At 38.2% G+C, this 14,595-nt stretch overlaps 2 protein-coding genes across 2 annotated transcripts in view; one reads left to right on the top strand and one right to left on the bottom strand.

Moving 5' to 3' along the window:
- Nucleotides 1–90: 90 nt before the first annotated feature.
- Nucleotides 91–7,855, bottom strand: NSA2 (NSA2 ribosome biogenesis factor). The gene is made up of 6 exons (XM_079916447.1): nt 7,717–7,855; nt 5,745–5,932; nt 5,504–5,654; nt 3,546–3,725; nt 1,545–1,737; nt 91–347 (listed from the first exon to the last, which is right to left on the bottom strand). The coding sequence occupies exons 1-6, from the start codon at nt 7,717–7,719 to the stop codon at nt 280–282; spliced, it is 783 nt and encodes a 260-aa protein (XP_079772573.1). The 5' UTR covers nt 7,720–7,855; the 3' UTR covers nt 91–279.
- A 113-nt stretch (nt 7,856–7,968) lies between these two features.
- Nucleotides 7,969–14,595, top strand: part of GFM2 (GTP dependent ribosome recycling factor mitochondrial 2) — a 46,481-nt gene continuing 39,854 nt past the window's right edge. The window contains exons 1-2 of the mRNA XM_079916433.1: nt 7,969–8,137; nt 14,340–14,423. Coding sequence (XP_079772559.1) covers nt 14,364–14,423 — 60 coding nt within the window. The 5' untranslated portion in view covers nt 7,969–8,137; nt 14,340–14,363. The remainder of the gene's footprint in view (nt 8,138–14,339; nt 14,424–14,595) is intronic.

The following is a 14,595-nucleotide window of genomic DNA, read 5'->3' as shown; positions in this document are numbered from 1 at the left end:
TATTAATACAGATACTGATGAAGTAGGATATTGCTATAATTGATTTTTTAATCATGCAATTTGATGAACATCATCTAAACGCTAAACAGACGCAAAAGACCAATTTGTAAAACTAGGCCATTTTAATCTTTTTTTTTTAAAACAATAGAATAAATAGTTTTCTTGATGACTGCAGACATGTAAGGCTGATTGGCAGTATTCAGAAATATCAGAGTAATGGTTTCCTGATTGGTGTGTAGTCTTCAATAATTATAAGGAGTTATTTGTATGTATCTGCTGTCAAACCAGTAAGACTGCATTTATGCATCCGTCATTTTCAGGATTGTTGGTAACCTGGGCATATTTTCCTAAGGAAAACAAAACAAAAAGGAGGGATGTTAGCTAATAAATATTACCTTTAAAGAATACATATAATCTTTGCCCAAATTATTTACAATTACCACTTTTAAGAAAGAAAAAATGGACGACCATAGTATATAAATGAGATTTTATAAAATGAAATCACTCAAGACCAAGCTTGAGTTCTCCATACAATTTTTATATAAATATTGTTTTTATAAATGGTGGCTAGCTTCATTCTGTTACTATGTTATATTAACAAGCCTTTATGGATTGACCTGAGCAATGCTCCTTTTCCACACGATTCTTGCTGGAAAAAGCATCAGGTATTAACTAAGTTTCAAATCAGTTTAACCTATTTTAAAACCGAGGTCAAGGGACTTACCTGGTGGCGCAGGTTGAGAGTCGCCTACCAATGCAGGGGACACGGATTCGATCCCTGGTCCAGGAAGATCCCACATGCCGCAGAGCAACTAAGCCTGTGCGCCACAACTGCTGATCCCACGTGCCCCAACTACCGAAGCCCGCGCGCCTGGAGCCCGTGCTCCGCAACAGGAGAAGCCACCGCAGTGAGTAGCCCCGGCTAACCACAACTAGAGAAAGCCCGCCCGCAGCAACAAAGACCCAATGCAGCCCCAAAATAAATTTATTTAAAACAAACAACCGAGGTCAACTAACATGAAGTATGTGCCAATGACTCATACTGAAGATTCAATCAAGAAGCTATATAGTTTAAAAGAACATTAATGTTTCAAAGAACATTAAAGTTTAGAAATATCTGGGTACTGAAAGCAGAAAACTAAGAAAATGAAGAAAAAATTTTAAATTGTTGCATGACATATTTCAGGCTTTAATTATTACTGAAATAGTGTGGCTACAGTGTTCGCTGTCTGCCTCCCTTCCCCCATTTGTGGGCAATTTATTTTCTTCCAATGTTTTTCAGTTACAATTTCCCATCTGCTTTTCTCATATCTTTTTAAATAAAAAGCATCAAAAAAATATCTAGCAATGTAGTAAACCTTACGTAACTGAAACCAGTAAAGAAGAACTGCATTCATAACTCTCTACAGTGTTCTTCCTAAAGATTTAAATCTGATTCACATCAAGTTTAACTGCATTAAAATTTGCTCTATACTTTATGTCAACTTAAAAACTTCTCTCTTAGGATTATAACATTAGCAGCCCATATTCAAAATTGTACTTACCCCAAATGACCTTGCCTCCTTGTGTCACTAGGCCCAACTCGCTCACGTTCACCTCAATAACAGTACCTTTGGTAATAACACCCAAAGCTGTATATAGTGGGGATGAGGGATTCTTCTTCACACCAAGTATTGGCAGGCAGAAGGTGGCTTTCAGTTCAGGATGTGTTACATGGGCCTTCTTAAAACGTAATCCCTAGTAAGTCAAACACAATGTTTTGAGTCGAAAATGTTAATGATGAATATTGATCCTTTTTGCTTATCTTTTCCAATCATCTCCCCACCCTGCCCCAAAAGGATTGAGTGTCTAATCTTAAGGCATTGAAGAAAATACTTAGAATTAATTCTACAGACTAAAAACCTCATAGTTAACAGGAAAAGTATGTGGGGGAAAAACCCAAACACATACTTCTGAAAAGTTTTCACCATGGAACAGCTACCTAGCATCATATTCAGATTTTCTCCTGTCCAGTTACCTATACTTCCTGAGGACTTGCTACATGCCAGGCACTATGCTAGAGCTCACAAACAGCACCATTTAAACATGATAGCCTTACAACTCTCCCTATTTTTTTTTTAAACGATAAAAACAAGGATCAGCAGGTTAAATAACTTGTTCCCAGGGTAAATAGTGTGAGGGTGGAATCAAACTTAAGTATCTTGATTCCAAGTCTGTATACTTCAGCCACCTTCCATGATGAAAGATTGTCAGCTTTCTTTACGTTGATGGTTAATACTGGTCAAAAACTGGAGAGAGCCCAGAGAGATCTCTGTTACAGAGACCAGATTCACCCAGTCACCTAGATACGGTCTTCTGGGGTGAAGGCACTTTAGAAGCCACAACACTTTGCAATCTTTTAAATTTGATTTTTCCCTGTATGGGGGGAAGGGGGCAAATGACAGTAAATCAAATTCTTCGTAACTGACTCATTTGTCAAGCTTACATAACATTCAGAATGCCGTATGATTAATTCACAATAAGAAACGTATCTGCCAAACTACAGAAAGCCTAGAACACCTTGACTAGTATATTCTCTCCCTGTAGAACTTGTTAAGATTACCAAAATGTATTTAGAAGATTATGAATATACAGTCAAAATAAGGGGAGTCCATGATGGAATCCAGGGATGGGTGAACATTTTCTGTGAATAACCATATAGTGAAGCTCTTATTTTAGGCTTTGCAGGCCACATGGTCTCTATTACAAATACTGTGCTCAAACTCTGTAGAAAAAAATAGCCATAGACAATATGTAAATGAACAGGCACGGCTGTGTTCCAATAGAACTTTTTTTTTTAATAGAAGCAGGCTGTTTGACAACATTTTAATTCATTGAAAATTATTCAGGTTGAGAGCTAGAGTAACACTGCCAACTTTCCCCTCTTTGTTTTTGTAAGCAGGCTGGTATCCAGTGGGCAGATTAATTCATTCTGTTTAAAGACATTCTGCAGAAATATATCTTCAATTTTATTTGGGGAGGTGGAGAGGAGATTGGTTTTGACCATCACTGCTGTCAACAGAAATTAAAGTCCCATTTTAATATTCTCTTTTGTCAATGACTGCATACTAAGTATTTTCAAAAGCATTAAGATACTTCCCTTACTAAACTGGAATTAACTCTTGAAAAAAACAATTGTACTCATTTTCTAACTGTTCTCAAAGACAAGTGTCAGGCACATAGTAGATCACTTGTTCAATGAGTAAAATGACTGTGGAAAATGAAGATTCTAATATGTCATATTTAAAAGTCAAGATTCACTGACAATCTCTGTAATGAAAATTCTTTTTCATCTCAAATATCCTATGAAGCTGAAGATTCTTGACAGTAGTGGAAGAGTGCTAACCAATTCCATCAATAACTTAAAATAACAAAAATAGCCTAAAAACATCTTTCAACCTGTTCTTTTCTATCAGTTTTAGGAATTTCAGGAAACTGTCAAGTACTTTATCCAGTTTTAACATAGGAAATGATATTTAAGCCATTGCACTCTAGCAGGGTCTTACCATTGGCCTAATGAATCTTTCATATTTAGGTGGTTTTCGAGTAAAGCCATCTCCAACAAAGCAAACTTTAGTAACCATCCTCTTCCAGGCTTTCTTCTTTCTCTTTCCCGTTCGAATAACTTTTAATACTTCTGTTTCTCCCTGGGCACGAACTTTGGGCAGAGGGACTTCCCATTTTCCCTAAAACAGGCCACAGTTAAAATTTATATTGTTAGTAAAAGACAATGAGAATAAAAAGTCAAATATTTTTTAGTTGTACAAAGTAGTAGATTCACTTTTTTGTGTAACCAACATTTTGGCTCAATTTTTTTCTAGAGATCTGCACTGTCTCCTGAAATTAATTGGAACTAGTTAAGTTTACTACTAAATAGTTAATAGGGTAAAACTGGAAGACTGTCTCCACCTTTTGTTTTTAACATCTTTATTGGAGTATAATTGCTCTACAATGGTGCATTAGCTTCTGCTGTATAACAAAGTGAATCAGCCATACGTATACACATATCCCCATATGCCCTCCCTCTTGTGTCTCCCTCCCTACCCCACCCCTCTAGGTGGTCACAAAGCACCGAGCTGATCTCCCTGTGCTATGTAGCTGCTTCCCACCAGCCAGCCATTATACGTTTGGTAGCGTATATATGTCCATGCCACTCTCTCACCTCGTCCCAGCCCACCACTCCCCCATCCTGTGTCCTCAAGTCCACTCTCCACGTCTGCATCTTTATTCCTGTCCTGCCCCTAGGTTCTTCAGAACCAATTTTTCTTTTAGATTGCATATATATGTGTTAGCATACGGTACTTGTTTTTCTGACTTACTTCACTCTGTATGACAGTCTCTATGCCCATCCACCTCACTACAAATAACTCAATTTCATTTCTTTTTATGGCTGAGTAATATTCCATTGTATTCCACATTTTCTTTATCCATTCATCGGTTGATGGACACTTAGGTTGCTTCCATGTCCTGATTATTGTAAACTGTCTCCACCTCTTAACATATCTTTATATTTCTACCTTGAATGGATTTTTAGATTACATTTACTAGTAAGACGAAATCATCACCCCATATTTTGTACCTCCCTAGAATGCAGATTCCATGAAAAAATGGAAGCAGTGCAAGGCAGTAGAAAGAATTCTGGACCTATCACTAAGGGCATAGGTTCTAGAAGCAACTCTACCATTTCACAGATAAGCGCCTGTGAAGAGTGATTTACAACGTCCTAGATTCCAGTCTCTTCATCTGTAAAATGAAGAGGGGTTAAGTAGATAATCTCTGAAGTTTCTTTTGGTGCTAAAGTTCTACCATTCTAATTTTGATACTTACATATCAAAAAATAAGCAGTAAGATTTTAAAAATCCAATCTGGAGACTAAGTTCTTTAAATGCAGATACTGCATATTCTGCTGATACCTAGATTTCTGTCAGTCTATCCACAGGTGTTTAAAAATAGTATCTATGTCTTTTTTTCTGCTTTTAGCAGAATTTAACTTAATTTGACACCAAGTGCAACCCAGAAGTATTTATTTTTTTTAATTGCTCTATTTTTATCTAAGTCAAATCACTTAGGATGCTTTCCACTATTCTACTTTTTAACCAGTTTTGGCACTACACGGCAGCAAAAACAAGAAGCAGTTGTATCCTTCTCCACAACAGCACAACATTAGGAGTTGTCAAGTATAAGAACCTGTTTTAAATAATTTTTTAAAACTAAAGACGCATGGCATTCTAAAAAAAATTTTAAATCCTGTTGAATGTTCTCATGGTGAGAAAGCACATTTTTTTATTACTTAAACATTTTATATAAAATGAAACTTACAAAGACTTCAACATCTAAATAATGGAATAGTTGGACTTCATTTTTCCATTTAACTGAAGAAACAACTAAGAACCTCAAATATGTATTTAAATAATTCTCATGAACAACGGCAACAAAAATAAAGACTTCAATTTTTATTGCTTACCGCTTTCTCTTTTCGTTTTTGTTTGATCATATTGGAAAGTACTTTAGCTCGAGACTGTCCCTCTCTGTCCAGTAGATATGCAGGTACTGCTCCTTGTGGAGTCTTTTCATCATTCTTCTGTTTGGTGTTTCTTTTTTCGTGCATCTTAATACTATCAAGAATGAAAAAGATTCAGGATTATTGGTTTTAATAATTATTACTCAAAAGACTAACTTGGTACAACAAATAAATGATCACTTACGTCTTTTTCATTTGTATTTTCTCAGCATGGCGCTGTTTATGGTAGAGCTTAGCTTTCAGACCAATCATTTTTTTTGCCTTCTTTGAACGTTCATGAGCCTCTCGACCTTCCTTCTTTCTCTTTTTCTCATGGTAATCCAAACGATATCCATAGCGCTTACGGTGTAACTCGATATATTCATTTTGTGGCTATAACGATGCAAGAAATGTTACTTTAATTTTAAAAAAATCACTGACAGAATTATTCTAAAATACTTTTTTTTTTTTTTTGCGGTACGCGGGCCTCTCACTGTTGTGGCCTCTCCCGTTGTGGAGCACAGGCTCCAGATGCGCAGGCCCAACAGCCATGGCGCACCAGCCCAGCCGCTCGGTGGCACATGGGATCTTCCCAGACCGGGGCACGAACCCGTGTCCCCTGCGTCGGCAGGCGGACTCTCAACCACTGCGCCACCAGGGAAGCCCTAAAATACTTTCTTTTGAGTAGCATATAAAGTATAGAAGGTCCTAGGTCATCCACTGATCACTTGATTAAATAACTCTTGCACTGTTAAGCCTAATCACATGATGTAAGTTAAATAAATTTTGATCCTGAATGATATGAGGCGTCAGGATTTACATCTGTAATAAACTCAGTGAAAGTTACTGTTCATTGAAGAGAACTGTCCAAAATCCACTAGACCACAAAAGGGATGATCTGATTCTAGGATCTCTCACTTCTGAACATTGATAATCTGGTCTTTCAGTATCATCATCATACTTTTTAAAAATTTAATAACATTTTACTCAGTTTTATTGAAGTATAATTTACATACATACAATGAAGTGTGCCCTTCTTAGGTATAGATATAGAGTTGTAAGTTTTGACAAGCTACACAGCTCTGTAACCACCACAATCAAAATTGAGAATATTTCCAACACCCCAGAAAGTTCCCCTTTGAAGTCAATCCTCTTTTTCCATCTCCAATCTGATATCTATTGTCCTACTTTTGCCTTTCCCAGAATGAAATGTAAATGGAATCTACAGTATGTAGCCTTTTGCATTTAGCTTCTTTCACTTAGCATAAGGCTTTTGAGATTCTCCTATGTTGTTGCACGTATCCATACTTCATTTCTTTTGACAAGTAGTCATTTTATGGATATACCACCATTTGTTTATTTGTTTACCAGTTGATGGATATTTGGGTTGTTTCCAGTTCTTAGTGAATAAACATTTGCATTTAAGTCTTTGTGTGGACATATGCCCAACTGTTTTCAAGGTGGCTGTACTATTTTGCGTTTCATGTGCAATGTATGGGATCCCCTTTTGCTTTTTAAGTGCCTGTTTTATCTTACACACCAATATTGTTTTATTTCAACACGCGGCCCCAGTCTATTTGTACTTTAAGACTACAAAAATAAAACAACGGTGTAAAGCCAACTCCAGCACGGAGAATAATGCTATGTAACAATCAACAAGGTACTAGGTATTTTGTGTGGTGTTTTCAACTGCTATCACATACACCTGGCAGCAACCATGAAAAAGGTATGTGGAATGCCACTTTGCAGAGAAACAGAGATTAGACATGTGGTAGAAAGACAAAGGGTCTGGCAGTCAGATCTGGGCTATAAGCCCGGCTCTGCAATTCATTAGCTGCTTGGCCGGTGGCAGGGCATACCTTCGGTTTCCTCTATACTCTACGGTATAGAGTTATCACTAGGCTCTGGCACTGATGGTCACACAACTTTGGGCGAAGCCAGGAATTTAACAGAGTGAAACCTGTCTGGCTCTAAAAGCCTGTGCTCGGGCAAATACCCCACTCTATGGCCCGAGACTGAAGTTGTTTTCACTCCTCGGAGCGCACCCCACTCTCATTCCCTCAACTGCACTTCACTTCCGCCTACCACCCCTCACCGCTAACCCCAGCGCCCCTGGGCCCCCGGGCCCCGCCACCTCTGACGCCCTAAGTGGCGAGCTCCTGAGGCGACCTTCTCACCATGGTGACGGCCGCCGAGCCACCGGGTGCAGCCGCCGGGGCGCAAAGAAGCTTTCAATTTTCTGGTCTTAGAGACCCACGAGCCGACTCCACGCCGCCCGCGGCAGGAAAGGGACGCTTGTAACTCGACCGACTCCAGAGAAAGCGCTACACAGCCGTTCCGAGCCTCCGTTCTCCACTTTCAGCTAGAAGGACGGAAGTTGCTGGCCGGCGGCTTTTGAGTGAGGCACCGCCGGAAGTAATGAAAAGCGGCGTCGCCGGAGGCAGAGGGAAGGAAACGTAAGTTCCGCTCACGGGTAGGGCGTTCTCCGAGGTAGGGCGTCGCGAGGTGAGGCCTTTGCACTGTTGGGTGCAGCCCGCACCTCGGCTCTCACCAGCCCGGCGGGGAAAAGCCGGCCTCCGGAATGCGACCAAGTGCCAGGTGGGTACGGGGCCGTGCCGTGTGACTCCTGCGTGCCTAGGCCCACGATGGCCACTGGCGACCTTACAGGATGCTACAGCCAGGCAAGCACGAGGACTGCAGGGCCTCCCGCCCCATCACCTCGGTGTCCGCCCACGTGTGGGCCTTTCTGTCTCGCCTTTGGCGAGAGCGACTGGTCTTGGTTCCTGTCACCGTGTGTAATGTGTGCACAATTGAGAAGGATGCAGGGGAATGAAAACTAACTGTAGAGGAAAGTAAATTACTGGGCCTTAACAGCTGTTAGAAAAGAAAGACAACGTCCTGTTTTTCTGTACTAATTTCTGAAATTCCTGAGGCCTTTTGGTGCCCAGGACGGTGCCGAGTGGATTTGCATCTAGTGGTCCTCTAGTGGTAGCGAGGAAAGCTGTCGGTTTTTACATTTTAATGTACGGTCGTTGAAGTTCCCTTAATTACCCTCACGGTCTGGAACGTCATTGTTATTCGTCTCCCTAAGTCTTAGAGCTTGGATTTGAGGCTTTTTTTTTTTTAAGGCTTCATCTTCTAATGGGACTTATTTCCTTTAAAACCCGAACTAATTCTAACTAGCGTTTGTATATTTTCAAGTACAGTAAATTATGTAATCTCTCTTCCTGGGATACACTTCCCCCTGGTATTGCCTTCCTCACCTGATTCAGGTCACTGTTTTATTGAGACCTTCCATGAGCTCCTTTTTTATAGTTACTACTGCCCCAGTTCCCCTTTCCTGCTTAATTCTTCTCTGTAGCACCTGTCACCATAGGAGATGCTATGTATTTTATTTATTTTGTTTATTGTTTGTATCCACTGATTACGATAGGGACAGGATGAGGGAAGGGATTGTTGGATTGTTTTTTCTTCACTACTTTTAACCCTATTACTTAGAAGGCAGTGGTAGACACACAATAAATATATTCTTGTTGATAATTGAATTTACTTCTCATGTGGATCCTGTGATGTGATAGATGAAAAGACAGACTCAGATTTGAAGTGACTTGTCAGAGATCACAGAAGACTTGGGGCTCCAGCAAGTCCTCTGACTGTAAAGCCTAGTCTGGCGTTTTCCACCACAAGTAAAGGGCCCACTTGACATTTCTGGTGTAATTAAAAGTTTATGGAGAGTTTTAAAAAGACTTTATTGATGTGTTATAATTATGACAGGCAGACAAATGCATATTGTAGATGAACGTTCCTAGTGGATTCTTTTAAACCTGAATATACCTGTATAAGCAGCACCCAAATCAAGAAATTACCTGCACCTGAGAAGCCCTCCTCGTGCCTTTTTCTAGTAACTGTCATTCCCAAGGGTACACACTATCCTGACTTCTAACAGAATGGATTCGTTTTGCCTGTTTTAAACTTGACGTAATTGGAATCATATAGTATGAACTTTTTTGTGTTGGTTTCTTTTGCTTAACATTGTGAGATTTACCCTGTTTCCTGTCAGTTTATAGAGATTTTTAATAGGTTTGTTTAAATTGTGAACTCATGTTTTTTCATTTACAACTCTCAAAGCCATAATGCCCTTTTCTCTTCTGAATCAGAAATAGAAAATAAATGTTTTAGAGGTTAAGCAATAGTCACATTTTGATTTGTGTGAAATAGACAAGGCAAAGTTATCGCTATGTGGGTTATCATTTGTTCTTTCAGCTGTGATGGTGGGATAAAAATGGCCTAAACTGATCGATGTCAGCAAAAAGGTCTCTTAAAAAATTTCTTCCTGTGTAACTGGCAGTAGCCAAGTTGGGTATCACCACTACTTTGGTACATCTACAAGTATATACTAGATACCCAGTCTTTGCATTTTGGCAGTCAGAAGCATAAAAATGTATTCCTTCGATCTGTGTGAAACTTTGACAGTATTTATTGGTATAGTTTAGAAGAATAAGCCAGGAGATGTGAGAGCTGCTTTATAAATTGCATGGTGTTAAAAAATGAAGCTTATTTGTGTTAAAGAGGAAGAACAGGTACAGTAGTAAGAGCCATGCAGAAAGTATTATGAATGAAATGTTTGTTATTGTGATATGCAGGATTGTTAAACCTAATATTTTTCTTGAGGATAGGGATCATGTGTTACTCATTTTCATGTTTCCAATAATCAACTCCTTGTGTTGCTCCAATGAATGTTAGATGAACAGGGAATTGGAAGGGGCTTTTTCAGTCCAGGTGACTTAAATTTAAGAGTATCTTTACTGAGCATTTTTTTTTAGCGAGTAAAAGTTGATTTGCCAAGCTTTTTTCTTGAATGAAGTTAAAGGCTAGAACTAATTTTTAAAATTTAGATAAGTAGCTTGTTTTAGAACTTGTGACATAAATTCTGTAGTGAAAATGAATGTTTAGATAGATAGCTTGAGATGATCTATTCAATATAAAGAGAAAAAGAGCAAAGATGACATTAGGGATTGACGTTAATCAATAATGAACATATTGGCCTAATTCATATTTGATACTTTTTTAAGAAACAGTGAATATGACACAAATCTAAATTGAAGTTTCTAATTTAGGAAAAATTACTAAGTACAGTAACAAATACCATATGAAAACACTATTTTAACTTGATGCTTTAGAATCTCTTTTCCTACATTACTTTATCATCAGCAACATCATCTTCATTTGTGCTTTTATGCTAATGTATGTTGTGATTGTACTTTAGTGTACCGTGATTCCTGTTTTTGTGTATTAAGCCTTACAGGCGTGATAGTCTACTGATTTTTTTTTAAAAAAAAAAAGTCCATGGATTCTTTTGTTTATTGGTTGTGAACTTGTTGATAATGTAGAATGGGTATTTACCTGTTTTTTCTCATTACTTGCCGTTTTTATACCATCAGGTGTCACAGTTTTTGGTGAGTACTTACGTTACCAAACCAGGCTTGAGTCCACTTGCCTGAGAGCAATAAAGCCAGTCTACTGACACCGGGTTGTGGTGAAGGAAACTGCAGCACTTATTGCAGGGCACTAAGCAAGGAGTCTAGGTAGCTAGTGCTTAAAAGACCCAAACTCCCCAGAGGCTTTCAGGGAAAGGTTTTAAAGATAGGGAGAGGGAGGGGGATTGTGGGGTGTGTGATCATCTCATGGACACTCTTCTGACTGGTTGGTGGTGAGATAGTCGGGAGTCAACATCATCAACCTTTTGGTTCCAACAGTTCTGGGGTCTACATGCTTGTGGGCAGCATATAGTTAACTTCTTCCACCTGGTGGGGGTTTCAGTATCTGCAAAATAACTCAAAGGACATGGCTCAGAATATTATCTGTAGCCCTTTAGGAGGAACTAAAGGTCCTTGACTTTGTTTAATGGCTAAACTATTATTATTTTGTCTTGTTTGACTGTTTTATTTCTGCACTTTCTCACTTCTCTTATTAAATTTATTCTTTGGAACTTGGGGAAGCCCTAGGAGGCTAAAGTTTTTCTACAGACAAGGGGCAGACAGAGGACTTGGGAGAGGAGTCTGTTCTGGGAAGGGCCCATAGGGCCCTGCTTTGTTACACTTATGTGTTGTCCAAGGCCTAAGGAGGTCTGGGCCTTGTAGAATAACTCACTTGATAGTACCAGTAGGAAACCATTTTTGTTGAAAATCATTGAGCCATGGGGAAGAAGAAAATCAGTGGCAGGCCCTAAATGACTTTATAGGTCAAAAAAATGTTTGAGGAATTGTGCTAGGCTGCTGGTAGAAAATCCCACCTTTTGGGCAGCTCCCAGTAGTGGAGATAACGTGGAAATACCATATTTGTCATGAGTAAATATAAGTTCCAAGTGTTATGAAAACACAGACAAGGTAGTATTAAAACTTTGTAGGAGATTAAGAAAGGCTTCCAAGTTGGGGCTTGAATACTGAATAGAAATTTGCCAGGTGTGTGACTTTGGGAATTTGAGGACTGCTTTCAGACAGTGGCACCATTACATGCAAAGGTGTTAGAGCGCAGTGTTTTAGAGGAATTTTGGCTAGAGCCCCTGGAATAGAGTAGGGAGTAGGCGAGTACAAGGCTGTGAAGGTAGTTAGGGACAGAATTTGTTGTATTAAGAACCTTTACAGGTTTTTAAGTAGGGAATTGACAAGATGAGGTTGTTTACTTCAAAGGTATGTGTCAAGAATGGATTCAAGAAGTGTTTCCCACTTAAGTGATCCGAGTACTACTTTTTTAAGACTGACAACTGAATTACCTGTGCTATTAATTACTTAATATTTTTCCTTAAATTCACACTTTTATGTAGATAATTTCATCATAAGCAACACTACAAGATCACAGATTTTGTTGGCTATTGTTTCTAACATTTGTTCAGTTTTTTTGTTTTTTTACTTATAACGTAAAATAATCATGGGCAGTCACTTCAAGAAACACAGTGCTGGAATAAGTTTAAAAAATTTTTGGTCTATAGGAACCCTTCACACTTAAAAATGAGTCCGAATGAACAGTTTTGTTTGTATGGGTTGTAATTTATATTCAAATACCAGAAATGAAAACAAATCTTTAAAATGTTTTAATAATTCATTAAAAATAATAAACCATTAAATATTAATGTAATTAATATACTTTTATGAAAAATATATTTTCAAAAACAAAAATGATTTTGTTTGAAGAGTGTTTTATATTGCTTTACAGTTTTGCAAGTCTTTTTAATGCCTGGCTTAACAGAAAACAGTTTACATCTGCTTCTGTATTTATTATGTTACTGTATATATATTTGTAAAATGTTTGGTTGAAGTGTCTGAAGAAAATCTAGCAGCATACATATATGTGGTGGGGAAAAGGAGGAGTATTTTAATAGTCTTTTCAGAAAATTGTGGACCGTCTTAGATGTTATACCAGGTTTTGACAAGTGATGGTTTCTTAAAGGTTAGTTGCAATGTGGGATCAAACCATATTAGTGAGCTTTTGTAGAATCCATTGTTCTGTTTTAGAATGGATCTAACATGCATGATTTTGCAAACATTTTGAACTTTGGCATTGGAAATGAAGAAGGGGGAATAGATTCAAGATATATTTAGGAAATAAAAGGACTTGGTAACTTCCTAAATAAGGGTAGTGAATGTTTCTGTCTTAAGATACAGAAAGGAGCAGATTTAGGAGGAATAATGAGTTTTGACATGCCTTCTTACATAACATGGTGCACAGTGGTTTAACCTTTTCTGTTGTTGCCCACCTTCCTCAGTCTCATATACTTCCATGCATTTCTCATAGCTTTGACAGTGTACTTGATGCATCGTGAATATTTAGTAAATGTTTTTAAACTAAAGATGCTTAGTTTCCATGATCATAGAAGAAGAGGATTTACTTCTGTATATTTTTTACATGGTAGAAATACATATTTACATATTTATGGTAAATCAATATACAAATATGGTAAATCAATATATTAGGAAAATCAATATACAAATAAACCAAAAACTTATACTATCAGTGAGAAATTACCAAGTTAACATGTAGATGCTTACCTTTCTATACTTAATTCTGTTTTTTATTTTTACATAAAAGTGCTTTTTGGTTGGTATGATATATTTTTGTAATTTCAGTATATCTTTTCCTACAGTATCTTCATATCTTTCCTTTTTTTTTTTTTTTAAGTTTTTTTGATGTGGGCCTTTTTTTTGGGGGGGGGGGTGGTACGTGGGCCTCTCACTGTTGTGGCCTTTCCCGTTGCGGAGCACAGGCTCAGCGGCCATGGCTCGCGGGCCTAGCTGCTCCGCGGCATGTGGGATCTTCCCAGACCAGGGCACGAACCTGTGTCCCCTGCATCGACAGGTGGACTCTCAACCACTGCGCCACCAGGGAAGCCCTGATGTGGACCATTTTTAAAGTCTTTATTGAATTTGTTAAGATGTTGCTTCTGTTTTATGTTTTGGTTTTTTGGCCTCGAGGCATGTGGGATCTTAGCTCCCCAACCAGGGATCGAACCTGCACCCCCTGCATTGGAAGGCGAAGTCTTAACCACTGGACCGCCAGGGAGGTCCCTCTTCATATCTTTCTTGAAGAGTTAAAGGATGTTGAAAACATAAGGGACCATATTCTCATGTTTAGTTTGAGCTTTCATTTTCTGAATTGCACATTTTCTTTTTGATAGCTACAAATATTATTCCTACTTTTTAAAAGTAATACATTTTTACCTAATATATTACATTTGCCTTACTTACATATGTCTTACATATAATACATAAATTTAGTTTTGTAATTTTGTATATTTCTTTTTCAGAGAATAACAGCTTAGAGGTCCAAGATGTCCAATCTGAGGATATTTGCAGTGAATCATAAGAAAATATCCAGCTTGCACATTAACGTAAGTTTTTCTTGTAAAATTAAATGTACTTCAACAGCTTCAGTTACTTGACTTCCCCAAAGGTCTAGTGTATCTCATATACTAGTATATCAACAGTTTTTTAACAGGGGGTATGGGGGAACCTGTAATCAACAAGAAGTATGCCTTATCATTAGTCTATAAATTCATTTTG

This window comes from Stenella coeruleoalba, assembly GCF_951394435.1.
Source record: "Stenella coeruleoalba genome assembly, chromosome: 3".
NCBI lineage: Eukaryota > Metazoa > Chordata > Mammalia > Artiodactyla > Delphinidae > Stenella > Stenella coeruleoalba.
The sequence above is the reverse complement of the archived record's forward strand: the minus strand, read 5'-3'. Positions and strand labels throughout refer to the sequence as shown.

What these genes read in the sequence shown, in the direction of transcription:
- NSA2 (XM_079916447.1), bottom strand. An exon ending in AAAAACGAAAAGAGAAAGCG is followed by an intron (nt 3,726 to 5,503) that starts GTAAGCAATAAA and finishes GGCCTGTTTTAG; the next exon opens with GGAAAATGGGAAGTCCCTCT. An exon ending in AAAGATTCATTAGGCCAATG is followed by an intron (nt 1,738 to 3,545) that starts GTAAGACCCTGC and finishes TTGACTTACTAG; the next exon opens with GGATTACGTTTTAAGAAGGC.